Here is a 26,630-nt window from a genome sequence, read left to right as displayed (position 1 = left end):
AATAAACTGTACACAATCCAGTGGCAAACAGGAGTGCATCTATTCAGCTAGGTGGTTAAAGAAAAACATAATTATGAATCAGAATCAACCTTTTCAAACTACCTAAAAACAAGAAACACACAAAGCCAAAGAGGCAAACTGGAGGACATCTCACATGTGGAATCTGGTCTCAGTTAGCTAGCGTTTCAACTCTCATACGTGGACGTAAGTGGTTTGTCTACTTAGGAGGTCCATTCGAAGATTTTTCCATCCTTTTACTATGTACTGCTAAATGGCCGATATTGTGAGCCATCAGGTCAACTTGCTGAACCAATACCCTTAAATTATTCAATTGAACACGTCAGAAAACATGCTTGGTACCCAGACAAAAGTTGCTTTCTCTGTTATCTATTCATGTTCAAGCAATGAGCAGATCTGCCAATTAAACTGATTAGGACAAGAATATGGTTGTCCTTCCCAACATTTATAAAACTCACCTTAAAGCTTTATTTAAAAATACAACATGTGCATGAGCGCACACACATGCACACAGACACACACATACACAATCTATTTTCAATACCATCAACAACTATGGCAGTTACATCAATTTAAAAGGGTTACATAACATTAAGGTTTTCTTCAAACATGCAGTCCTCAGATGTGACACAGGTGGCATAGCGTTATTTTTGTTGACAATATTGAGTATTCAGGGACACAGGTGTCCGTGTTCTGTAATGTAAGTGTATATATAGAGAGCTTCACTATGGACAGAGGCCAGGAAGGGACCAGCAGGAGCACCCCATTTATACAAGTAGGATGACTTCAGCAGAATACCGCAAACTAAGCACCTGCACATTAGGGTGTACTGCTGATTGCTGAGGTGATTACTTTAGGGTTATATGGTACAACCTTAAAACAAGATTCCAGGTTGCTTTCTGAGCATGATTGCCTTTCCTAAATCATGTATTTTCCCAGCAGGGCTAGGTTACATACAGCAAACATACCAGTAGAGAAGATCTCAGTTTTCCTGAATGGACAAAGGCCTTCCAATTGCATGGTAGATACATTTCAACTTTCCAAATAGACAATAAAACCAGAAAGACATATGTTTTAGATGAGAAAGACGAAGAGTCAACAGTATAAATGGTGTGAGTGACAAAATTAGAGCATCAAGTCACTGGAGCTATTTTAAATATGTTGTCAAATTAAGCATACCATAAAAACAGCCCGCTGGAAGAAGCCAGTGGCATCCATGATCTTCTGAAGAATAACTGTCTCTAACTCTTCAACATCCATCTCGTCACTGCTGAGGGGCACACCGTTGAAGAGAGCTTGAGGTAGTGGGCCAAGGCCAGTCTTCTTATAATAGGTAGCTCCTGCCTATTTAGATCAGAAAAAAACACAAATTTAAACATGATTTAGCTGAATAGAGCAGGTGACATCAGAAAGACGATTTATGCTAATAATGTAGAAAGTGTTGCATAGAATTCTGTTTTTATCAACTATAATAGATCACATTCCGGATTATAACAAGTTTTATAAACATCCAGTAATATTATCGAGCAGTAAAGCACACACATGTATCACTTTGTAAATAGGTGCCACTAGGAAGATAACGCACGTTCAACCAAAGCTATTGTCATTGAAAATTAAAAATCAAAACTTAACCTGGTTCCCTGCTTGCCCAAAGGAAGTCAGGTACAGCTTCAAAGTCCCTCCAACTTTGGAAGACAAGGAAATGCAGGTCTTCTCAATTTTAAGATATAGTGAAAGAAAAAGAGCTACCTTCTAGGACAAATTTGCTGAACAACGATTGAGGGTGACTGGTGACCTGTCAATAAATATGATCCCTTTCAGAACAATCAGTTCTCCTATCAAATCTTTGTTTCCCAAAAAATTGGTGAAAATATTCAAAAGCATTCCACCCAATAAGGGAATCCAACATTTCCCATCCATAGTTAAGTCCGGAAGTGATGCTCATGCAAAGAAGCAGTATTACTCCAAGTCAATCCTGTGCAATGTATGACTCTACCCGTCCCCCTTACTAAGAAGAGAATGGAAAAAAATGTGGATAGGTCCTACAGAAGCAACAGCCCGGTCCTTGAGAAGCAACAAACCTAGAAGTCCTCATTTGTTACAGGGGATGTGTCGGAAAGTGCCCCTTTTTGCATGGTTACCCTCACTTTTTGCCTGCCATCTGATGCAACTTGATTTGATGTGCCCAAGGTTCATGCCAATTAGGTTTGCCTGTGTTCTTTCCCAAAACAGTACCTTTGCACCAACAATTGGCATATCTCTGGCCACGGGTAGCCCCTTGCAAAAGGTATCATGGGTTCCAAGGGCACTGTGACGAGGGAAGGCCTCTAAGGGCTGCAGCACCTATTGTGCTACCCTTATAGGCCCTGTACCTTAACACCCACACACTGCCATTGCAGACTATGTGTTACGGTGCAGAAAAAAGTGAAGAGTCTACATGGCACACATGCCTGCAACCCACTGCCTGGGGCCTAGGTAAGTCACCCCTGTAGCAGGGTGCACAAGCCCTCAGGTGAGGGTACAGTGGCATGAGCCCTGTCCCCTTACATTGTCTAAGTCCATTCTTAGACATTGTGTAGTAAAGCCATGAACGAGTACATAGTCTGGGAGTTGGTCATTACTAACTCCACAGCTCCATAATGGCTTTACTAAGACTTGGGAAGTTTGGTAGCAAACTTCTCACAACATTAAACCCACACTGATGCCAGTGTGGGATTTAATGTAAAATGCACTCAGAGGCTTCTTAGAGATACCCCCTGAAAAACGACTAGCCCTGGTGTGGTTTCAGAATGGCCATTTTCCCCCACCAGACAGGTTTCTGGCCCCGGGTAGAGGGCCTCCACATTCTGGGTCCAGAAACAAAGCCCATTCTGGGCAGAGGTATCATGCCTCCTCCTCCCCCAGAATGGGGTGAGTCCATGAAGGGGAAGCTTCAAAGGCCTGCTCGCCTTTGTAAGCTGTCCCTGCCTTTTGCTGCACCCAACAACTGGCTCCCACAGGTTCTGACCCCTACTGTGGGTGAGAGAACCGGCGGAAAAAACAAGTTAGGAGGAGAGGTGTGTCTACCTTTGCCAACCCCACCCCTCACTTGGGGGAGGCGAGGTGAAGCAAACTTCTCAGTCCCCCTCCATCTTGAAGATGAGGGAACTCAGCCAATTAGGAAGAGGCTCATGCCCCCTTTCCCACTGGAGGGTGGCAAAATAGGGGGTGTACCCACCCACAGGAAGGGACCCAATGGTCCCTACCGGCACACCCCTTTAACGCTCCTAAATTAAATATTTAGGGGCAATCCTGAACCTTGCCTCCTCAGATTAGAGGAAGAAAGAAGGACAGAAGATCTGTGCTAAACCAGGAAGAAGAGAACACCAACTGCTTTGGCCCCAGCCCCACCGGCCTGTCCAGACTCCAACCTGACTACAGAAAAAACTTGCGAGTCCAGCAGTCAGCAGCTGTCCAGAGGACCTGCCCGGCACTCGACTTAAAGACTATCTCCCGTAAGCAGCGGATTTACTCAACAAAAGACTCACCAACAGAATCCGGATTCAGGCAGCTCTGAGATTTTGCACCCGACGCCCACAGTTCGAGTGGCCCAACACCACCAGGAGGTCTCTCCAGCAATCCTGCCCTGGGATCGGGTGATCCCTAAACTCAGTCAAGCTTCAAGTGACGCCTGCAGCCTCAACCTGAAGGGTCCCCCCGATCACGAAGGGAGCTGGTAAGAAGAACCGATGTCAAAAGACACCACTGCACACGACGCTCCACGGCCTTGAGTGGCCCAAACGATGGTATCCAAACATTCCCCAAGAACCCACCTTACCTCTCCTGCTGCTGGTAGCCTTCAGGAAGCTTTCATGACTGAGCCTGCAGCATCTTTCCCAAACTGGAGATCTTCATTAAAATCCACAGGGTCCCTGACGCCTCCTTGGCACACTGCACCCGGCCGCCCCTGTGCTGCCGGTGGTACAGCCCCTGTGCCGCCGGTGGTGCAGCTCCTGTGCAGATAGTTGGCCCCTGCGGTGCGGATCCTTACCCCAGGAGCTTTGCTCCCACAGGCAATTGGCCTGCTCGCAAGCAGTTTGTGACAGAAGGCCCCCTTAAACTCATTGGCTAACATTGGGTCCCTGCACTCTGCACCTGGCCGCTATATTGTTGCTAATGGTGCAATCTGAGTGCCAACTGGACCTTGGAGAACCTCGGTCCTAACCCTCAAAACTCCTATTTGTAAGTCGTTTACGTACCTGAGAAACAATAACACTCTTTTTCCCATAGGAACCAATGATACGAGTTTTGTTCCTAAAAAATGTATGTTGATCAACTGTTTTTGTATGAAAAGAAATTGACTGTCAACAAAGAAGAAATACAGAGTTCCCCGGGTCCAGTCAACTAGAAGACTGTCATTGGCTTCTCTCTAACTAAGTCAAAGAAAGAGGTGAAATAAGTGAGTGTTGTGAACCCTCTCTCGGAATTTATAGGGGTACCTCACACAGGTCGCCGGTTGGACTACATTTGTAATCCCACCCGGTGATCGTCCAGCGTCATCATTGGTACCCTGCCCCTGCGACAGACTGGCAGTGCAATGCCTGTCGGGCAACAAGAATTGCTGCTCTTTGGCGGGGATCTTCTATTCCTTAGCCAAAGGGTGTGTGGATGTAAGGGGCCTTACGCGAGGGGGTAAAGTGTGTAAGTGCAAGAGTGAGCGTGGGTGAGAACCCCTTCATTCATAGGTTACCAAGTGGCGAACATATTACTCGCCCTATTGGACCACCTTGAGACAACATTTTTAGTGGGAGAATCACACTCATCTTGACGATAACCTTCCTCTGGCCGGCTGACATCCTAGGCACCGCATCCGGATCTCTATACGATTATGGAGGACGTCCCTGGACTGAGTTTTAATGAGGACACCATAGCCGAGGCCCTAAGAACGACGCCATCCGTCCTTACAAATCCACCGACAACATCATCTGGCGCTTCCTCCGATGAATGGTCTACACTATCGGAGATGAAAAAGGAACTCATCAGGATTACCATTCATGGAATCATGATGACTGAGTACTTGAGGAGCAATATAGCTCCACAAGGATTGATTGTGAACATAATCCCGAGACTATTTCTAGACGACAAACGGTTTAAAGTGGAGTGGTGCCAAGTCTCGTGGAAATGCACCAAGGACCTGCTCTTCCTCATTAGTCAAACAGCGAAGCGTCTATCGGATGCACTACAAGAAAAGATCTCAGCCATGGAAGCCACCATGAAAAACGCCATATCCAAGAACAACAAAACAGCGTTCTCGACCAAGCTCTCGGAAATCAACCAAGAAATGGCGGATCATCATGAGTTTCTACTGAAACAAAAAACAACCAAACTTGAGAAAGATATTGCAAGATTTGCGAAAGAAAAAGTCTACCCCTACTTGAAGGACGACTTCAACGGGAAAAAGAAGACTTATTCCTCCGATGACAACTCAGGGAGTGACACCAGACGTGGATCGGATAGCAGTGACTCCAGTGGTGGATATCCACCGAAAAATCCCCGACCACCCCGTGGATGGCAACAAGGCTACTATCAAGGTCCCGCCTTCCACGGACCACCGCAGATGGCACCCCCCTGGCAGTACCCTTTTTACCCACAGGGCCCCCCGCAATTCTACCCCCCCAATCCGCCACCTTTTCAGGGCAGAGGTTGGGGCAGAGGAAGAGGGCGAAAGCGAGGCGGGCAAAAGGGTGTACAGTGGCAGGACCACACACCAGTACCAGCAGCAATGGAGACCAGGAGCACGTCGTCCAGGGGGAGAAGAGCTTAATTGTCAATTTATCGAATAAGACACTGACTCCAACCGAAACGCAAGTCCTAGAGAAAGGTCTTGGATTCGTTCCTACACCGACCCCAGATACATTCCAAGAGATGATCGAACTTAAACAATTCTTTAGGAAAATCCGCCTTCATACGTTTTTTGAAAATCAACCTGAGCCCCCGGTTCTCGACACAGGCCTGAGGAAACCCTCCACCTTTACCCCCACGGACGGGATGGTACCACCCGAAGTCCTTACTTTTGAACGGGCGGTCCTGAGGAGCATACGGGATATACCCCCAACCAAAACTTTTCACAATCTGTCAACTGCAGAACGACAAGCATCTAACCAACTTGGTCAAGACTCGTCAATTGTCATAAAACAAGCAGACAAGGGGGGTGCCACGGTCATACAGGATTACGAGGACTATGATCGTGAGTGCAGGAGGCAACTGGCAAATACCAACCATTACAGACCTCTCTTGGAGGATCCAACCAAACGTCTAACGACTACCATCATGGGCCTGGTCATTGAGGGAGAGACGAATGAGTGGATTAGTAGGAAGGAAGCAGAATTCTTGGTCACACTAGATCCTGTAACCCCTTACTTCTATACCCTCCCGAAAATACACAAGGGCGTCTCCCCCGTTCCAGGGAGACCAATTGTCTCTGGAATTGGATCTTTACTAGAACCACTTTCGCAGTTTTGCGATGCTTTCTTTCAACCTTTCGTCAAGCAGATACCATCTTACCTGCAAGACACCAGGGATGTACTCCGTCTGATTGCAGACATAGACGGCAGAGAAGACACTGACCTGCTCCTTACCCTCGACGTGGAGGCATTATACACGAATATTCCGCAGCAAGCGACTCTGGAAGCGGTCGAATCATTGATGAGAGAAGATGAATGGCTGTCCCCAACACCGATAGCATTCATTATGGAACTTGCCCATATCGCCCTGACCGAGAACTTTTTTAGGTACGAGTCCCAGTTATACCACCAAGTCCGGGGGACGTCTATGGGTTCTACCTTCGCGCCAAGCCTGGCGTGCATTTACATGGCTTCGTTCGAAAAAAAGTACATCTATCCTCCGGAGCACAACCCCTACCGAGAAAATCTCACTCTTTGGCGTCGCTTTATTGACGACATCCTTATCTTCTGGAAAGGGGACCGCCAGAGTTGTGTAGCCTTTTGTGAATGGATCAACCTACAGGACCCCTTCCTGAAATTCACGGGAACCATCTCGGAGACATCAATACCGTTCCTTGATCTGACGATCAAACTAGAATCTGAAGCCATAACCACCTCGCTGTACAAGAAAAACACTGACAGAAACAGTCTTCTCCTCTACCAAAGCCACCACACTAAAGCTCTGAGAGACAATTTGCCCTTTGGGCAATTCCTGAGGATCAGGAGAAACTGTAGCTCTGTCGAGGACTTCAGACAAGAGGCCCAGAACCTACAGCATAAGCTCCAGGATAAAGGGTACCCTACCCGGCTGCTGAAGAAATCATTCAAAAGAGCATTGAACAACCATAGAGATGCTCTTTTAGAGGTACACCCTAAAGAACCAGATGACACCATCACCTGTGTTACCTCCTACACCAGACATTCTTCCTTCATCAAGAAAGCTGTGATGACACACTGGGGGATTCTTAACTCCACAGGGATGACACTGGCACGACCTCGTTTTGCTTTCAAAAGGACAGCGAACCTCAAGGACACTTTGATCCACACTCGCCCAAAGAAATCACAAACTCGACCAGTCAGGACTCTTTGGGATCTGCCCCCTGTTACGGGACATTACAAATGTGGCTCCTGTGTGGTGTGCCCCCAAACTATTCAAGGCAAAACAATCATACTTCCAGGAGACTTTGTCTGGACTTTTAACAAACATACCAATTGCAACAGCTCGAGATGTATATATATATTGATGTGCCCCTGTGGAATGATGTATGTCGGGATGACGATGCGCCCGGTTAAACACCGTATAATGGAGCACAACAGTAACATTCGATGCTCCAAGACACACACCGGGCTCTACGAACACTGTAAAGAACACAAACATACCACCGATGATATACAGTGGACAGTTCTAGAGTGCCAACCAGGGATGAACCAACAATCCCTGTTCAGACTGGAGCAAAGATGGGTACATCGTCTGCACACCGACGAACACGGCCTCAATGATGCGGTGCCTTGGACAATGCTCACCAGATAGCTGAGCGTTGGACCTTTTTGTCCTTTATATGCCAGGAATCACTGGAAGTCACAAAACAGAATGATCCTAGTAACCAGTGGTACGTTGAGTATATCGGTAACTGTGCTCATACAAGCACCCGAGCAGGATAAATACCGTGCTGTCGAATATCCACCCCCCTTAAAGATGGCGCTCATCGTTTCACCCTTCCAAGTCTTTCGAGTAAGGGCTTCCTTTACTGGTTCGAACATCCACCCCCTTCAAAGATGGCGCCCATCTTCACAACCTTTTAGGTCCTCTAGTAAGGGCTTTCTTTAATGTTTACTAACCGGCACCCTCCCGCCTGGCCAACATTCATTGGCCACTTACTTTCCCTTCCCTCTCCGTCTCCGAGCAAGGGAATCCTTGATGTCTACTTCCGGCATCCGAGTGCCTAGCAACGCGCCTCGGCCACTCCCACCCCACCCCATTGGCTACACAAATCCGCCTTAAACAGAGCACCCGGTCGACTTCAGTGTTACCGGCTGACCTGCGGGATCACCCGCAGTGGGATGGGTAGGTGACTAGACGCCCTTCGCCAGGATTCCTAAGGTAAGGCGCGAATGCTCCGTTTGAAACCACCGCGTGCGTTCCACTCTGAGCGCTGCAAAGGGACCGAGCTCCAAGCGGCTGTTTGGCATTACTAGCTGCCCGCCTATCCCTAATCCGGCGGTAACGCTTCCTCCTTGCAGGTGATTTTCACCAAATCCTGGCCCCACCAGGTCAGCGCGAGGAAGCCTCCCGAGTCAAAAACACGGGTAAGAACGCTCCCTTTTCCACCGACACCAGAGTAAACCGGTCTCTTGTCTTACTATGGTTATTGTTAAGGGTTAATCATCGGCAAGACACCTACGCCACCTAGTGTCCTCCTTTGAATGTTTCAAAGTAATATTTTGATGTTGTTTTTTCTCCCCACGAATGCTGTCTCAACTACTATTCGTAACCACGCATGCAAATTGGCACAGTGATAGCCCCTGATAGTTCATGGGTTTTTATTGCATGAATACCTTTCAGCAAAACCGTTTGGCCATCACTAAACATGCGATCACCTAAGGCAGACCAGAGGCATGCCCACCCACTGTAAAAATGTAAACAGTCACGAAAAAACGCGAGTTTTTCCACGTTCTTCACAACAGCTTGTGGCCTCTCTCTGATATTATCTTTTCTCCCCTTTCTCCCATGCAGTTCTGGGAAGGGCTTTGAGCAAGGATTGCCATACGCCACCTACCAGGTCGTATACTGGGCCCCCTGATCACTGGGGGTCCTTTGCAATTAGATGAGCACTTTTTGGTCCTGACGAATTGCCCCCGTGGCAAGAAACATGTTGACCATTCACTCACTTAGGGTCGAATGAGGCTGACTACCTTGAGCGTTCTGCCTCCATTCCCCTGATTAATTTTTTTAATAAAGCAGTGAGCCATACCAATTAAAAAACTCAATTTTGGACTCTACTGACTTTTTTTATCTCACCCACGCTCACTCTTGCACTTACACACTTTACCCCCTCGCGTAAGGCCCCTTACATCCACACACCCTTTGGCTAAGGAATAGAAGATCCCCGCCAAAGAGCAGCAATTCTTGTTGCCCGACAGGCATTGCACTGCCAGTCTGTCGCAGGGGCAGGGTACCAATGATGACGCTGGACGATCACCGGGTGGGATTACAAATGTAGTCCAACCGGCGACCTGTGTGAGGTACCCCTATAAATTCCGAGAGAGGGTTCACAACACTCACTTATTTCACCTCTTTCTTTGACTTAGTTAGAGAGAAGCCAATGACAGTCTTCTAGTTGACTGGACCCGGGGAACTCTGTATTTCTTCTTTGTTGATAGTCTTTCCAGGACATATACATTGGACCCCTTTAAAAATTGTCCTAACCCCTTGTTCCCCCTTGTTGATACAAAAAGAAATTGACTGTGTCTTAACTTAAGAATTGTTTTACTTACCTGCAAGTGACAACATCCAGTGTGTGATAGCTCGGCATTTCACCTCAAGTCCTGAAAGTAACTGAAAAGTAATCCAAGAGTAATCAAAAGTAATCTGACTTTATTTTAAACTGTTTTAAAAGTAATACAAACCTGTAAGCGATTCCAAAACAATCCACAACTGCATTTCTGTGTACAGCTTTGCATTTTAAAGTGTTTCTTACTTACCTTTGTCAAGTCCTGCTTTGTTAAATATAAGTATATCTTTTTATACTTACCTAATTGGTCTGGATTCAGTCTCTGGGTGTGTGTGTGCCATCAACCTTGAGTGAGTGAATACAATAAATGCTTAACACACCCTCTGCATAAGTCTAACTGTTCGCCCACACAACCAGAAAGAGAGCTGTTAGTTTTTGTCTAATTTAGCCTCTGCTATACCTCTGGGGACTCCCAGTACTCTGTGCACACTATACCTTACTTTTGTCTAGTATATACAGAGCCAGCTTCCTACATGATGCAAACAGCCAAATCAAAACTCGATGCATTTGGCTTCTCACCAAGTCCTGGGTAATTCAAAACTTTCCATTTTCTCACCAAGTCTCGGCTAACAGGTGTACTGACATATCTTCTACAGCACTGAATAGCCTTCTGGCTTGGAGAATATTTGTAATCCACAGACCTTGAACCCGGTGCCAAAGACTAAACGTATACATTTGTACATTATAAAATGTACTACGTAAATTGTATGTATGCATTGGTACTATATAGCATGAACCTAGCTGGAAATCAACAGAGAGCTGCCCATTGCTTGGGGCAATGATAAACGATCTACATGCTTGTATACATCAAGGTGGGTTTGCACAAATGCAATTCACAAAATACATTCCACATTTTTAGGCACAGAGAAATGTAGTTATTTGCACATAATCACACTATGTTGAGCCAAGCGCAGAGACTGGGACACAAAAGGCGGCAGCTCTAACTGCTGGGTCACATCACCTCCCATTCAAATAAATTATTATATATGCAATAAGCATCCTATTTTGCTCTCTCTGGTGTGTAACTGGTTATGGTATTATTTTTTTTCTAAAAAACAACTGACAAGGGCTACAGGGTTCAACATGCTTTTGCGCTTAGGGGAACCAGATCTTGAATTAAGAGTTTCCCTATATTCCCACCAGCCTCATTCTTGAACATGCAGGATCAGCTTAACCTGCGCGAGTGAATCTATATTTCATATGTTTACAATGTATCCATGTCACAGGCATCTTTCCTTTAGAATTCCTGTACAGTAATTAGTGAGTTAACATATATACACCAACCAATATCACTAAAAGTCATTCTTCATCACTGCCACAAGTTATACTAATGTATCCCTATTGGGAACCTAGACTTAACAGTGTCTCTTGACAAGAAATCTGTTGACTTACCAAAGCAGGGGTACACCTGCACATGCATTGTGCGTCTTAACTGAGGCATACGTTTTGAATGTGGTGCTTGGGACGGGAAACCTAAGGTACGGAGAGAGTCTGTGACCGTCACCGAAGCTAGACATTCAACATAACAAGTAACACTATTCACTTAAAGAGTATGAACATGCCCAGTGGTTAAATGATATATTAGTCACAAGAGAAACAAGTAGAGAGGTGGATCCAATTGCCACAATGCAACTGCCTTTATATCTGAACAGACCTTGAAAAACACCATTCTGTCAGGATTACCACCTGCCTACAACTGGTTTGGGAAGCAGGGGAAGGACTTTGTCTTAAAGAACCTACCCGGGGAATCTCTCTGACAGACACCCGCTGGGGAACTTGCCAACCCCAACTGCTCCTGATAGCAGCTAATCTTCTACATCATCTGCAGTTTTTCCTTCCCTCACCTTTCTAATCAGAGTAGAATTTCAACTACTTCTTTAAGGCTATCACCAAGACAGAAAGGCAAGTTGTAGTATGTGACAATGTGCCCTTTTCATAGACTTAAGGAGATGAGTCTGCGAACTCTAAGGGGAAATGGTAATTTTTCCAGTCTAAAAAAATACAGGATCCTTGGTGTGTTATGTCGACATAGGGCTCGCACAAGGAAATATTCTATCAGGGCCCAAGCAATACATACATTAAGCGATGGATCTGTAACCGATATAATTTTTGTAGAGATCTGACAGTTCTTGTCCTATTTTGAAGGAGCCATGGAAAGAATTTTGCTAACAGACAGGCAAACATTTAGTAAAGTTTCATTTATTGATATAAAAAGAGTAACCTGGACATTGGCATTTCCAAACACGTCTCACTTTAGTAGGTTACACAAAGAAGTTACTGGCTCATTTCCATAACTTGGGAAAAAAAACATGCCAGATGGCAAAGAAAAGAGATTTACAGGGATGTGAGAGAGCGAAGTCACTTGTCTCAAAAAGTCGTTAGTGTTCAGGTTTGATTATGGTGCATTACAGAGCACTGCAGAGCTTGTTCTTCTTGATTTACCATCTTCGGGTGATCATTTCATACATATATTTCAAGAGTCACTGCTTGGAGTTAACCCAAATTTGTAGGTGAGGAGGGTGCAGTCAATTGCAGTAGGCAATTACTGGCCCTTTCTTATAAATTGTGCACAGTACAGACGGCTACCACATGAACGGTTTGTTCCATATGATACATATGCTGTAACAGTAGAGTGATTTGAACACAAATATATTTAAAATGTGGCTGGTTCATGTACTTGAGTTGTTTTCTTTGGAGCATCATGTACACTGAGTTATAATATTCATTGAATCATAGCAGGTCAAAATCAAATTCAAATTCAACCCTGTGGTACACCGCTAGAAAGAGGAGGATCAATCCTAAATTGTTGAATTTTATCAGGTTTTCGTGAGACACAGACATATCTATGTTATAAATTAGAGCTTGTAAAAAAAGAGATTACATTATCTACGAATGTTGTTACTTAAGGTAAGCATGAAGGTTGACTGTGAACTTTTTTGGATCTGCATATACTTTCTTGAACTTTCTTGGATTTGCGTATCTTTAACACACATTTGGTATTACAGCTTGTGTTTCATAAGCTGCATTAGAGGACAGGTGGGAATGTAAAACAATAAGGTTAATTCAAATTGTCCCTATGGAACATCGAAAATTACCCAAAGATTGCTCTAATTCTGATTTGTTCTTTAAGGAAAATAACCAGACCTCTGAAGTGGTTTGCTAAAATATTTTCACGCAGTCTTGCAGGAACTAGGAATATTTTATGGCCTGTACTTTCATTTACCCTTTTTTCTCACCACCAATTTATATAGGGCAGCCACACCCTCTCTTATCAGTAAAACCTAACTATGCATTTCACCCTCTCCTCATCCTACCATACAGCTCTGTCCTACTTTTTGCCTACTAATGATCAATCTTTTACTTACCCCACCCAGCCATCACCTCTGTCTTCCATTACGTGTCAAACAAAATGCTATTAATACATTTCCCTATGCCAGTAACACAGACGTGGCCCCTGTCGCAATATATGTTTTAAATGATGTGGGCCATTTTCACTAATCAATACTCCTCAATTTCCAGCACAATCTTCATCTACTGTAAGCCATCTGTTATATTCTTCTATACTAATTGGAAACACACATATTAGTATGTAACCGTCCTCTCCTCTTCTTTTTACCTAGCTGCATTCATCCTCTGCAGCCCATCCTGATCTGTTGCTACCTTCTATAAAATGTTGTCACTGTCCTCGCTGACAGTTGAACAGAAGATGGTCCTGCTGCCTTGTTTGGTGATGACCTTTGCAATAAAGTTCCTGTTAATATTACTAAGATGCCTTCACTTCAGCACAACACCACCCTATCTAATTTGTCACTCCTTTATTTGTTGCTTCACCCAATTAGCAGCCTTTCTCAAAGACTACTCCTTATACCTCCTCAATCATTCTATCTAACACTTGCTCTCTAATTAATCTACCCCCACCCAAGTTCCCTCTCCTAGCCATTCTAACTCAATTAAAACCCAATTTTACTATTTCCAAGGTGGCTGACGTGATGGCCAGGGGGGAAATCAAATCTTTTGAAGCTCTGAAGACTGAATTCCAACTGGGTGCCACGGAGTACTTCAGATACGCACAATTGAGACATGCCCTTACGTCTGACCTGCCTGTTGGTGAGAAGGTCCCCGAATCATCCCCGCTGGAAGACAGGGTGCTGGACGGCCATATGCCTGACAGTGCCATTTCCCTGACCTATAAAAAGCTGATATATGTTCAGACGGATTTGTTGTTGAATGTGAGAGATCAGTGGGTGCGTGATGGGATTGAGTTGGATGATGAGGATTGGCAGTGTGCGGTGTCTTCCCCCAAGGAAGTGGCAATTTCGGCTAGGCTGCGCTTAGTCCAATTGAAGATACTCCACAGAGTTTATGTAACTGGCCCCAGACTGATCCACATGGGGCTCTCCGTGGATGGTCTCTGTAGGCGAGGGTGCGGTGCACTGGCCACCTTCATGCATACCATCTGGAAATGCCAGGTCATTGCTTCCTATTGGGAACGGGTGCATGTGGTTATGCGTGAGGTGACTGGTGTGGATTTGACTGCGGAAGCTCGGCGCTGCTTGTTGAAAGTGTGGGGTCCGACTGACTACACTAATGCTCAAACCCGCTGGGTCACGTTAGGGTACATGGTGGCCAAGCGAGACATTGCTCAAAAATGGGGTGCCCCGACTCCCCCCACCGTGGGACTGTGGAAAACCAATATGGACTGGTGCATGCTCCGTGAGAAAACTGTGTACATAGCTAGGGGTAAGCCCAAGAGGTGGGGGGTTGTCTGGGGTGCGTGGAATGAATACAGAGGTGATATTTGTGTGCCCCCCGACACAGGTCCGCTGGAGGTTGGTCTCTCTCCCTAGCCCTTCCTTCCGCCCAACTGTTTACTTAAACGAAATCCTGGTTCCTTCCCCCCCCCCCCCCCCCCACCCTTGTATGCTTCTCCAGTATGGTTAGTGCAGAGGGCTGAGCGGTCCCACTCGCCCCCGGAATCGTGCATTGCCGCTCCTATGTTGTACCTTGCCACCTTCTTTTTCCTTTTTCCCCTTTATTTTTTCTTTATCGTTCTTTCTTGTTGTTATCTTAGGTTTCTTCATTATAACATAAAATTAAACCTGATTTGCTCCTTGAATTGATTTGTGCGCACCTCTTCTCCGCTCTTTATATTGCTGCCTAGCCTCAGGATGTAAGGCTGAATAGCTGTGTGCTTTGTATTTTCAATAAAGGTTTTCCAAAAAAAACAACAAAAAAAAACTATTTTACGTCCTTGATTGCTCGGCGGGAAGAGCCCCTGGCTAGGTCCTGTAAGTTGGACTCTGTTGCCATACTGGCCAGTTAAACGATGAGAGCAGGAGCAATTGCCAGAATAGTTGACAGATAATCATTCAACCATCATCTGTTCCCTACATAATCTAAAAGTATTCACCTTTGCTGCCTCATCAGCAAGAGACACAATCAATCTCGACCATCCCTTAATGCACATACCCTCTGAAGAAACATGAACCAGAGTGGTTAAAGGCAACTGTCAAAGTAAACAGCCATCCCTCTTTTTTACTCAGTTACTGGCCAGACCACAGCAAATCATCTGAACAACAACCAGAACAGACAACTACAGATGTTCACTCACACTGCCCGCTGCCATATAGGGCAGAGCAATCAACAGATAGGTTAACTGTCCCTTGCTGTTAGAAAGGCATCCTTTTACCCTGTCCAACCCCATATTTTGCTGAATGATACTGGTGGTAACTGACTTGGACTGTACCCTGGGCTATGCTAACCAGGCCCAGGGCCAGTGCTATGTTAAAAAACATACATGTAATTGGGTACACTTAAAATTGGCCATGACTGACCCTATAAGTTCCTAGTATATAATAGGGCATGGAGGTTTAGAGGCCCAGCAGATTTCCTGCACTTGTATATGTGTGCTGCTGTCCTTTTAAAGGCAGTCCTGCCGTGCAGCCTGTCTTTAAAAGTATGTTCTCACAACTGGTATTGACAGACCCTATAAGTCCTTAGTATATAATAGGGCTAGGGGTTTCAAACTACCTATAAGTCCCTAGTATATATTAGGGCATGGAAATATAAAGGCCCAGCAGATTTTGTGCAGATTTCTTGCACTTGCATGTGTGCACTGCTAAGTGCATGCTGCCATTTTAAAGGCAGCCTGGCTTTGCAGACGGTCTTTAAAAGTAAATGATATGCATATTCGACTTTGATGTATAGGCACTTGTAAAGTGAAATCTACCTACATATTAGGCACTCCCAAGTTCTCCCCTAGATTTCCCAGGGGTGGAGGCCATGTATCTATAAGCAGGGACCTTATAAAACATGTTTTATATGCCCTGGTGAGGGAAAAGCTACCAATTTCACATTTGTACCCATTGTAGATACTTAGATCCATAGACTAACATTGCAATATTTTATTTAGGTATAACTATTGCTAGGAAAGGATTTAGAATTTCATTCAACGGCTTAAAAGATTGGTATTATTTAAATTCCACAACTTGCCACTGTTGAATTTACCTAGTACAGAAGAGAAGTTATGGAAATTTCTCTCCTGTAAGCCAAAATCCAACCTTCTAGTAGTCTCTGCTGATTGCTGTGGGTTGGTTTAGCCAGCTCTTACTCTTCTGGAGAGAAATCATCCATGTTGGATTTTGGAAGTACAATGCTTTGTGGGACAAGAAGATATCACACTTTGGAGAAAGATGTCATGCTTTTGGGTGACACCCAGCATCTCATTGGACAGAGGTGCCCCCTTGCTTGTCGCCCCAGAATACTGAATAAATATGTGAGCGCTGCTCAGTCTCTCAGATCTGTTGCCTGAAACCGCAAGGAGAAGGACAGCCCTGCTAAAAACTGCATATGCACCCAAAGGTCGGCTTCACAATCTGGTACTACTGCTCTGGGGACTGTACCCTGCTTCAAGAAGGATTAGGGAGTGGACTCTGTAAGCTTCAGTTTAAAAATGCCATCTGCATCATCTACCCCAAGAGTCCTCATCCTGGTGTGCGTCCCAGTAGACTTTTAATGATTTGGCCAGGTGCATTGTGGGAATTGCAGTCCAGACATCTCAGTGACTATCTAGGAGATTCCAGACCTTAGGATTGGTGGTGAGCAGCAGGTTGGACTACGGAAACTCTCTCTACACAGGAGCCTCGGCCAAACTCCTGAAATGGCTTCAAGGCATCCAGAACACCTCTGCATGCCTTGTCCTCCACATCCCTCGCCGCAGCTACATCACACCCCACCTGAGAGACCTGCACTGGCTCCCCGTCAACAAGAGGATATCGTTTAAGCTCCTCACCCACGCACAGAAAGCACTCCACAACACCAGACCAGTGTACCTCAACAGCAGACTCAGCTTCTACACCCACACCCGCCAGCTTTGCTCCGCCGACCTAGCCCTCGCCACAGTCCCCCGCATCCGAAGAACGACCTACGGTGACATATCATTCTCCCACCTCGCCGCCAAGACCTGGAACACCCTCCCCATCCACCTACGACAGACCCAAGACCTGCTGACCTTCAGAAGACTCCTCAAGACCTGGCTCTTCGAGCAGTAGCAGCATTCCCCACCCCCCAGGGCCTTGAGACCCTCACAGGTATGTAGTGCGCTTTACAAATGCTATAATTTATTCATTTTGGACACTTGGAACCTACATATATACCTTCAGAAAGCACCTCCTGAAGTTTGGAGAACTTTTGTGAAAAAGCTCCACAAGGTAACTAACCCGACGTTGAGAGTCAAGCAGACAACCTTCAACCGCGACCTGGCCAGGATCGTCCTGCTGAAAGCTCCAGAGCTCCAGGATTTGACAGGGGCCTCACAGTAAGTCAAGCCGGTGAACCCTCACTGAATCCAGCCTGCTGAGGAGGGTCGATAGACATCAGAAGAAAAAGTTCCATAAACGTTCCAAGTGTTAAGGTAAAATGTTGACTGGGCCTCTGACCAGGACTCCATTGCAGTCGGCCTCAAACTTTGACTTCATCCCAGCCAAGTGTGACCAGATGTCCCAGATTAGCGCTACATGTTTTTAAGTACTATAAAGTGGTTAATCTTTAAAAATTCATATCTACGGTTTCCTACATTCGGTTTTTGTTGTTTGGGTGGCATTTTAAAGATATTTCCTATTTTTATAAATTTGTGTGCTATTTTATTTCTTTGAGGCTGAGTAAGGGACTTATTTACTGACATCGTTACTGGACCTGATACTGGGTTGGGGGCCTTATTGCCAGTGGTAAGTGCACACTTACTCATACCAATAACCCACTTTCCAACATTTATAATCCAACGCCACAAATTCCAGTACCAGCACAGCACCTACTTACCAAGCTCCATAGTCTTAACTACAAGAAGGAGCACTAAACTCACTCAGTTCACCGGGAAATACCCAACCTTCTGGTTGAACCTACAATGGCCTTTTTCTGCATCCAGATCAATGCAAATTAGGCCAACAGCAACATAATCTACATATGTGACCTACTCTTAGTTTTCAGACTTGACATTCTTTTTGTCACAGAAACCTAGCATGTAGGGAATTCTTTATCTCTACTACACGAGGCTATACCTTTAGGCTACCAAACCCAATTTAGATAATACCCCCCAAAAAATGAAGTGGGGAAGAAAATAAAGATACTATGTAATCATTGAGAACAATATGACCTGCCAGTTCCCTAAAACATAATTTAACCAGGGTGAAAATCTATGGGAATCACTAGTTTGTGTATGCAAACTGTGATCTGCACTCCACACTCTTCTGCTTCATACCATAAACAATACTGCACATCAACATACCTGTGGTAACACAATAGGAGAATACAGCCAATCATGAGACACAACTCCAATATATTCCTACCATAGGCAACATCCCAACCAATATTCTTCCACTGATGCACATCAAACAGAGTTGATACTTAACCCTCTCCCTGAACATTGCTGTGGGCCACTGTAAAGGTTAGCAAAGCTGTGATGAAATGCCAATATAACACAATACTGGGCATATGAGGCGGCTAGACAACAGAAGACTAAGACTAGTGGGTATTTGCATTGCAACCATGGAAATGGAAGTGTCCTTGGTCACTGCGATCCCAGTTTCTCAGCTATGCTAAATCACACTATTGGTCAAGAAATCCATCACATTTTTCCATCTATAAAAGCTGCTTCCACAGTTCATTGTTTAATGTTTTGCTCATAAATAGTAAGACAGCGATCAATACGTATTAATGTAATTGAGATCTACACTCCTTTGTTTGTAGCATGCCAGATTGTATTCTGTGGATCTCCAGGTCACAAGCGCACCAAATTATTGGGCAGCAATGAGGATCCTGGTTATATTAGAGACTAGTCTCTAAGCAAATGTATCTCTTGGAAGCAAGACAATAGGCAATAGTCTAGTAGCAATTTTGATGGCTTGATTGTGTGCATTTGTTTGAATATATTATCTTGTTTCCTTGAAAGAGCCCATATGGGATTTAGGTATTTGAAAAAGTTATTCCCCAACAAAGTATAAGCTTGCCAGCAGTACATTCTATTGACCGCATCTTATTTCTTGTCCCCTTCCTATATTAAATTCATTGAGAAAACATTTTGACAGTCAATAAGATAGAATAGAATATCTCTGAACAGATCAGTTTATCTCAGTCCAAACTCACTTTCTGTTGGCATCTGTGCCACCAGGTTTGTGGTATGTTTACCATTATCAGTCATATCTCCTTCCCTAAAGCCTTACTCGTTCATATTGCTTTGATACATCCATCACATGGTGCATTGTGTTGCATTCATTAGTGTTCAATAAGTAATAAGGATAAAGAAAGCAATCCATTACAAAGTGATGTATAGCTAGTACTACACTTATATCAGCTTAAACATATCAGTTAGGGATGCTGGAGGGGATGCAGTTCACAAGGTAGACTCCCCATATATGGTGGAATTGTCCAGTAGTAAAGCCATTTTAGAAAGAGGTTGGGGGAACTTTGCCTAAGGCCTCCACGACACAAATGAATGAGTAGACAAGAATGGAATTCAGTTCTGCAAGAGAAAAGGACATCCCCAGTTGCACAATGGTACCACCAACTGTAGTCACAGCAGGCCCGGGGACATTTTGTGTATATGCTGGAAGACACATGACTTGACTTTATGAGCAAGTGGAGACCATTGCTGGATTTGTTGAACAGTAGAGTATCACACACTTTGTGCCCACCGTGATGAAGAGCAATAGAACTGTTTGATCCTGATGTATGAAAGATGCATTTTGAAGGAAGCATGTTAAGGTTATATATTTGAGAAACTGGTATATGACCAAAACCTACGCATTTATGGGGAGGGAGGATAATTTGTTATCAGTTAATGTCTTTTGACTGTTAAATGAGAAACATCAAACAATCAATAAAAAAGAATCTTGATTAAAAAAAATGTCATTCACCACAAAATTCTTAAAAAATAGGAATGCTCCAAATATACTTTCATCTCCATGTGCACTAACATTGGGCAGTCATTAAAAAAATAGACCCCTAAAAGACAAACTAAGTGTAAGTCTTTTATTTGGCCTAATAACATTTATCTTGACACACACAGTAATTAACACATTTTTACATTTGTAAATATCCACTATGTGCAGGCACTCTGATTCCACCTTCTTTACTATATTGTCTTTTATCAATTAAATAAAATTACTTTATTTCAGTTTCTATACAACATCTGCATCCACCATGCTGAAAAGTGAGTTACTGTATACTAGAAGGTGACAATACTACAATCATGAGACAGAAATTTTCTGGAAAAATGAGCATACTTAATACTCCACACTCTAATGGTCCCTTACATGATTAGTGAATTAGGGCACTACCTCTCACTGGCCCTATGTTATGGCTGTCTTTTTGCTAGCTCTTTGGAGAAGGAGAATGATGGAGAGTGACTCCAGCCTATCACCCCCATAGCATAGGGATTAGGCCGATAGACAGGGGCCCTGTCTTACATATATAAGGGTATTTTCGTACCATTTTCCTTAGAGTAAGGCTTATGAATTTAAGTTAGGGGATAGACATATAAGTATTAGTCATGATTTGCTCATTTGCTAACATGCTAGGCTATTTTCCATGGAGCTATGCATATTGTGGGCTCCGTAGGCCTTAAACGAGACAGACTCCATTTTGCTTTCTGCCCGGTAGCTCGAGAAGGCTTTCTAGGTGAAGAGTAATGTTTTAGTTTCAAGCTGTTGTTCGCTTGGAGAGAACCGGTTCAGGCTGACCCTTATCGAAGGAATGTATTTTTCTCCACTCCGAAGACACAACTTCAGGCCGGCCGGCTGGGAAAGTGTCCTTGGTACGGGGAGGTACAAGAATTTGGTGGGCGGCAGGTTACTGGCCGTAACTTTCCATGAAGGAACGGGCTTTGATATTAGCGAAGGTGTTAGTCAGTTTGTGAGTTAGTCCGTAGGCGGCATCTAGCCGTTAGCATCTCTGCTATTAATTATCTCACGGCGGACAGTCGCCATCTTTGAAGTCTTAGAAAGATTTAAGACCGAAACTCTCTGAGAAAGACTGAAGGAGATTTAGCGCGGAGCGCACTAATACAGAGAGTGAGAGATACGGTAGCTAATAACCAGCAAGGTTCCAGTGCCCTGGAGGGAAGCAGACGAGGTTGAGCCTAGCGGTGCAGACGTGTACTTGTGACGGCTGGGGTGTGACTGCAAGGCGAGCCAGGACACAGAGACGAGAAGGGAACCTAGATGACTGCCGAGCCCAGACTTCATATTAATCAGGTGACGTCCGACCAGCTCTAATAGAATGTGCACTCTAATCTTTACCTTTTCTTTGCAGAAGTTATGTTGCATAGTAATGTGATTCGTGTCTATTGTTAATAAATACCCTAATTCTTATGGAATTATTGTGTGCCTTGTGTTCCTGTTCAATCTCGGTAAATGCATCTCCTAGTCGAAAGTTGTTTATGTGAACGGATGTGTAATCCCGATCAGGTAAATGGTGATCGAACAAAGAGGGAGTGAGTGGACCTTTGATGCCAAGAACAGAAAGTACACCATATAATTTGGAACCGTGTTTAAAGTCATTATTATAGTTTTATTCCGAGTAGGTAACTGAGATATTATCCTGATAACTGTTCATAGGAATGTGGTCGTCGTTGATATGCGGCGTTAATGAGAGCACTGGGGGGGATTACCAGTGTGGATACCCACAGGATTGTGGCTTGAATAAGTGAGAACGCCAGGGAGGATACTGGCGTGTAGTTTCGCAGGATTGCGAACAGTTTGGAAAAGAGAGCATTGGGTTCTGCAGGCCCATGTGTAGACGCACCGGATTGTGTGTCAGATCTGCCCTAGGGTAGAACGGTCTGGGTCGGGGTGGCCGCGAGACCAACTGATGTGAATAAGATATTGTAGAAAATCCGTACATGTATATTGTCATTCCCCATCCTTAGGTGCGACCTGTATATATATCTGTATAACTATTCATTGTGAATACGATCTGAGGAGGGAAGGTGAGTACGTTTTGGCTGGGTCACAGGGGCCCCTGGGGGCTGATCCCATCTAAACAGAAAATCCAGCCATTACATCTGGCGTCACGAACTGTTTACGAAGCCTGTGTGCATTGTGTTGTTTTAATCTTGTTGGGTGGCGCTCGGCTTGTACGTATAAAATTTTGTTTATAATTGTGTATATAATTTTTGCGTGTAATTATGTTTGCGAAAAAATCATCGTTGGTTTTTAAATTACCGATTCAGATTCCCGGCTGGGAGTCTACGCCTTACGAGGCATTGGCTCGTGAGTGGGCCGACTCTACTGGTTTGAGTGAAAATTGGTCTTCATGCTTGGAGCAGGCGGAGCCTGCCGATGTGGTGTCATGCTTGCAGAAAGCGCCAGTAGTGAAGGGTGATGAGCTTCCTATTTTAGGACGCAGAGGGTGGATTGTTCTTAATGCATATAGAATATTGCATGAGAGGTTTGTTCAACTACAGAAACAGTTTAAAGATTCGGAAGGACAGTGTGTTGAGTTGCAAAATGCACACACTTTGTTGCGTTGTCAAAATAAATTGCTTGCCGATAAACTTGAAACATATCAGACCATTGCCGAAAGAGCTGCGGTCCGTATTGCACGATACAAATATAAACATCGTCGTGGACGTGTGTCTTCCCGCAAAGTGCGTATGGTTGTAGCAAAAGCTGGAATGGATTGGAACCCCGATGAGTGGGATGGTAATATCTGGGATTCTCATACTTCTGACTCCTCGGCAGAGGAGGGTGACAAACGCGAGTCTTCTCGCTCCGGACGTGATTGTAAATCTGCTTCATGTATCGATTTAAGTCCTGATTGTGACCGTCCTCGTTCTTCCCGTGTGGATGACGTAGCTTGCCCTGATTGTGCTGCTAAATCTAAGATGCGGGCTTCCTCGGAAGCTCTTCCTGCAGTTTCTGCTCACCCGATTTTTCGACGAAAATTACAACAGGCCCCTGGTAATCCGGGTGGTATAGCTCTCGATTGTATTGAAGACTTTACTCAGCAGGAGGTTAGTGACATTCTGCAACGATTTCGACAACGGCCTGGTGAGGCCTTGCTTACCTGGATGGTGCGTCTCTATGAGCTTGGCGCTGCCGGTATTATGCTCGATGCTGTTGATTGCTTACGATTTTGCTCTTTGAGTTCTGATTCTACGATTCAAGATCATTTTCGAAACTATAATGGTGCTGGTCAAATTACTTTGCTCCAGCTTGCGTCTGACGGCTGTAATCATAAATACCCAACCGAATCTGATTGGCCCACTGATGAGAAACCGTGGTACACTTTGTGCGATGCGTCGCAACGTTTAAAAGAGGAAGTCATGAAAACGGCTATCTTCCTTAGTACTGCTGACAAGTTATTGGATGGTCCTTTAACATCTTCTGTGCGCAATCGCATTATCCGTTCTTCTCCTGTTGCTTACAAGCAGGTCATGATGACATTATTAATTAACCAAACTGGCAACCCTTTGTCTGTTGTGCTTGAGTCTGTTCGTCAGCTTGGTGAGCTGGGTGAATGGTTTAAACCTGAACGACAATCTCGACCTGAGGGTCGTACTGGTGGGGACTATAAGTTCTCTAGACGTGATATGTTTCTTGCTCTTATTGCTGATGGTGTTAAAAGGGAAGACATTGATGGTGAGCCTAATAATATCCTATGGGATATGTTTCGTAAGCGTGGTTTGGATCGGAAGGAGGGTGCCCGTCGTGTGCGAAAGAATGAGTATGATCGTGGTTCGGATGACAGTGGTGATGAGAGACGATGTGTGAATTCTGATCGCCGTGATGATCGGCGCTATGAACGTGACGGATCCCCTCGTCGTAATGATGGGAGGGGGAGAGAGGATGATCGTGAGAGGGGAAAAGATGATCGAGTTTCCAACAAACGAAGAGATGAAAGGTGTTACTCCCCTGACACGAGAAAGAGAGAGGATCGTAACAGACTCTCTGATCGTAACTCACAACTTTTTGAACCTGACACTAATCCGTTTCGTACTGGAGACGGATATGAACATGACATTCTAATACCAAAGAAAACCGAAAGCATTTACCCTGATTTGTCTTGGTTGACAGACCGCAGGAAAAATGACTAGGAAATAGGTCAAGCTCCGGTACGCAAGTGGGCCCACAGAGATTACAGACCCTATGTAGATATTGAAATTTTTTGGAAACATCGTAATATCCAAAGGGCCCGAGCGTTAGTTGATACTGGGGCGGAGGCCACTTTAATTCATGGTAAATCGAGAAAATTTAATGGACAGTCTTTTACAATTACCGGTCTGGGTGGTAAAGAGACACCCGCGGTTCAAACTGCACTCGAAATTAAAATTGGTAGAATTCCTCGTAGAGAATACTCTGTGTTGGTTGTGCCACTTTTGGAATACATTATTGGAATTGACATTTTGAAAGGTATGACTTTGCATTTGGATGATGGTTGCTATCAATTTGGTACACGACAGTATATTTCGACCAGACCCGTACGGGTTGGCCGTTTACGCATGCCACCTATTAAGATACCTTTAGCAACAAAAGTGATCTCTCAGAAGCAATATCGCATCCCAGGTGGTCATGAAGAAATTACCGCTACGATTCAGGATTTGGTTGACGCAGGAGTCATTACTCCGGTCACATCTGCTTGGAATAATCCCGTTTGGCCCGTGCGCAAAAGTGATAATTCTTGGCGCATGACTGTTGATTATCGAGAATTGAACAAAAATACACCTAAATTGACTGTTGCGGTGCCTGACATTGTCACATTGATTCAGAGAATTCAAAAGCATCCAGGTACGTGGTATGCTTCCATTGATATTGCTAATGCGTTCTTTTCAATTCCGATTGCCCCCGAATGTCAGGAACAATTCAGTTTCACATGGAATGGACGTCAAATGACGTTCCGGAATCTTCCTCAAGGCTATGTACATAGTCCTACGATCTGTCACCGGCTGGTGGCGGAACATTTGTCTGAAGTGCCCACGAATCCACAAGTTCAGATTTGTCATTATATTGACGACATTTTGATTCAAGGTGAAACGCAAGACCAGGTACAGTCCCATTTAGATCAAATTATTGACTGTTTGCGAGCGAAAGGCTGGGAAATTAATCCTGACAAATTACAAACTCCATCCCAAGCTGTGAAATTTTTGGGAATTAATTGGCATGAGGGTCACAGAGAGGTGATTCCACAGGTTAAACGGAAAATACTTGATTTTGCTGTTCCCAGAAACAGGAAAGAAGCTCAATGCTTTATTGGTTTATTTGGATTTTGGCGTCAGCATATTCCCCATTTGAGTCAAATCTTGGCTCCACTGTATCGAGTCACTCGTAAAAAGAATGCGTTTGAATGGGGTGAACCTCAACAGACTGCTTTTAATTTGGCTAAAGAAGCTATTCAGTATGCTTTGGATTTGTGGCCCGTGAATGACGGTGATGTGGATTTGAATGTGTCCGTGGAAGGCTTGTATGCTAATTGGAGTTTGTGGTAAAAGCAGGGCAGACAAAAAGTGCCATTAGGTTTTTGGACCAAAAAGTTACCTGAGGCTGGTGAGCGTTACTCACCTTTTGAAAAACAGTTGCTCGCTTGTTATTGGGCTCTGGTGGATACCGAGCAATTGACCCTAGGCCATGCTGTGATTTTAAGGCCTGAAATTCCCATTATGCAGTGGGTTTTGAGTTCACCAAAGTCCCATCGAATTGGACATGCTCAGGAGGCTAGTGTGATTAAATGGAAGTGGTACATTCAGGACAGGGCACGTGTGGGTCCGAAAGGTGTGGCGGTTTTACATGAGCGAGTGGCGCAGGCGCCCTCCAATGAGAGTGAAAGTGAGTGTTCGGTTCCCGTAGTGCAGGAGTCTCCCGTGAAGTGGGGTAAATCATTTGATGATCTGTCCGCGGAGGATAGAAAACATGTGTGGTTTACGGATGGTTCTGCGAAATTCATTGGTGACAAAAGACATTGGAAAGCTGTCTCTTTTAACCCGATTACAAAGAAATTGCTAAGCACAACTGGAGATGGTAAGAGTAGCCAATATGCTGAACTCTATGCAGTTTACCAAGTTTTGAAACAGGAACTACCAGGCACATGTCATATTTTCACTGATTCCTGGTCCACTGCGAATGGACTA

At 44.6% G+C, this 26,630-nt stretch overlaps 1 protein-coding gene across 1 annotated transcript in view; it reads right to left on the bottom strand.

Annotated features, from left to right (window-relative positions):
• UGGT2 (UDP-glucose glycoprotein glucosyltransferase 2) overlaps window positions 1-26,630 on the bottom strand; it is a 1,432,652-nt gene that overhangs the window by 720,190 nt on the left and 685,832 nt on the right. The window contains exon 17 of the mRNA XM_086936163.1: window positions 1,198-1,362. Coding sequence (XP_086792289.1) covers window positions 1,198-1,362 — 165 coding nt within the window. The remainder of the gene's footprint in view (window positions 1-1,197; window positions 1,363-26,630) is intronic.

The sequence above is a fragment of the Lissotriton vulgaris genome, chromosome 8, assembly GCF_964263255.1.
Source record: "Lissotriton vulgaris chromosome 8, aLisVul1.2, whole genome shotgun sequence".
Lineage (NCBI taxonomy): Eukaryota > Metazoa > Chordata > Amphibia > Caudata > Salamandridae > Lissotriton > Lissotriton vulgaris.
Note: the sequence above shows the minus strand (reverse complement) of the source record. Positions and strands in the feature narration are given on the sequence as shown.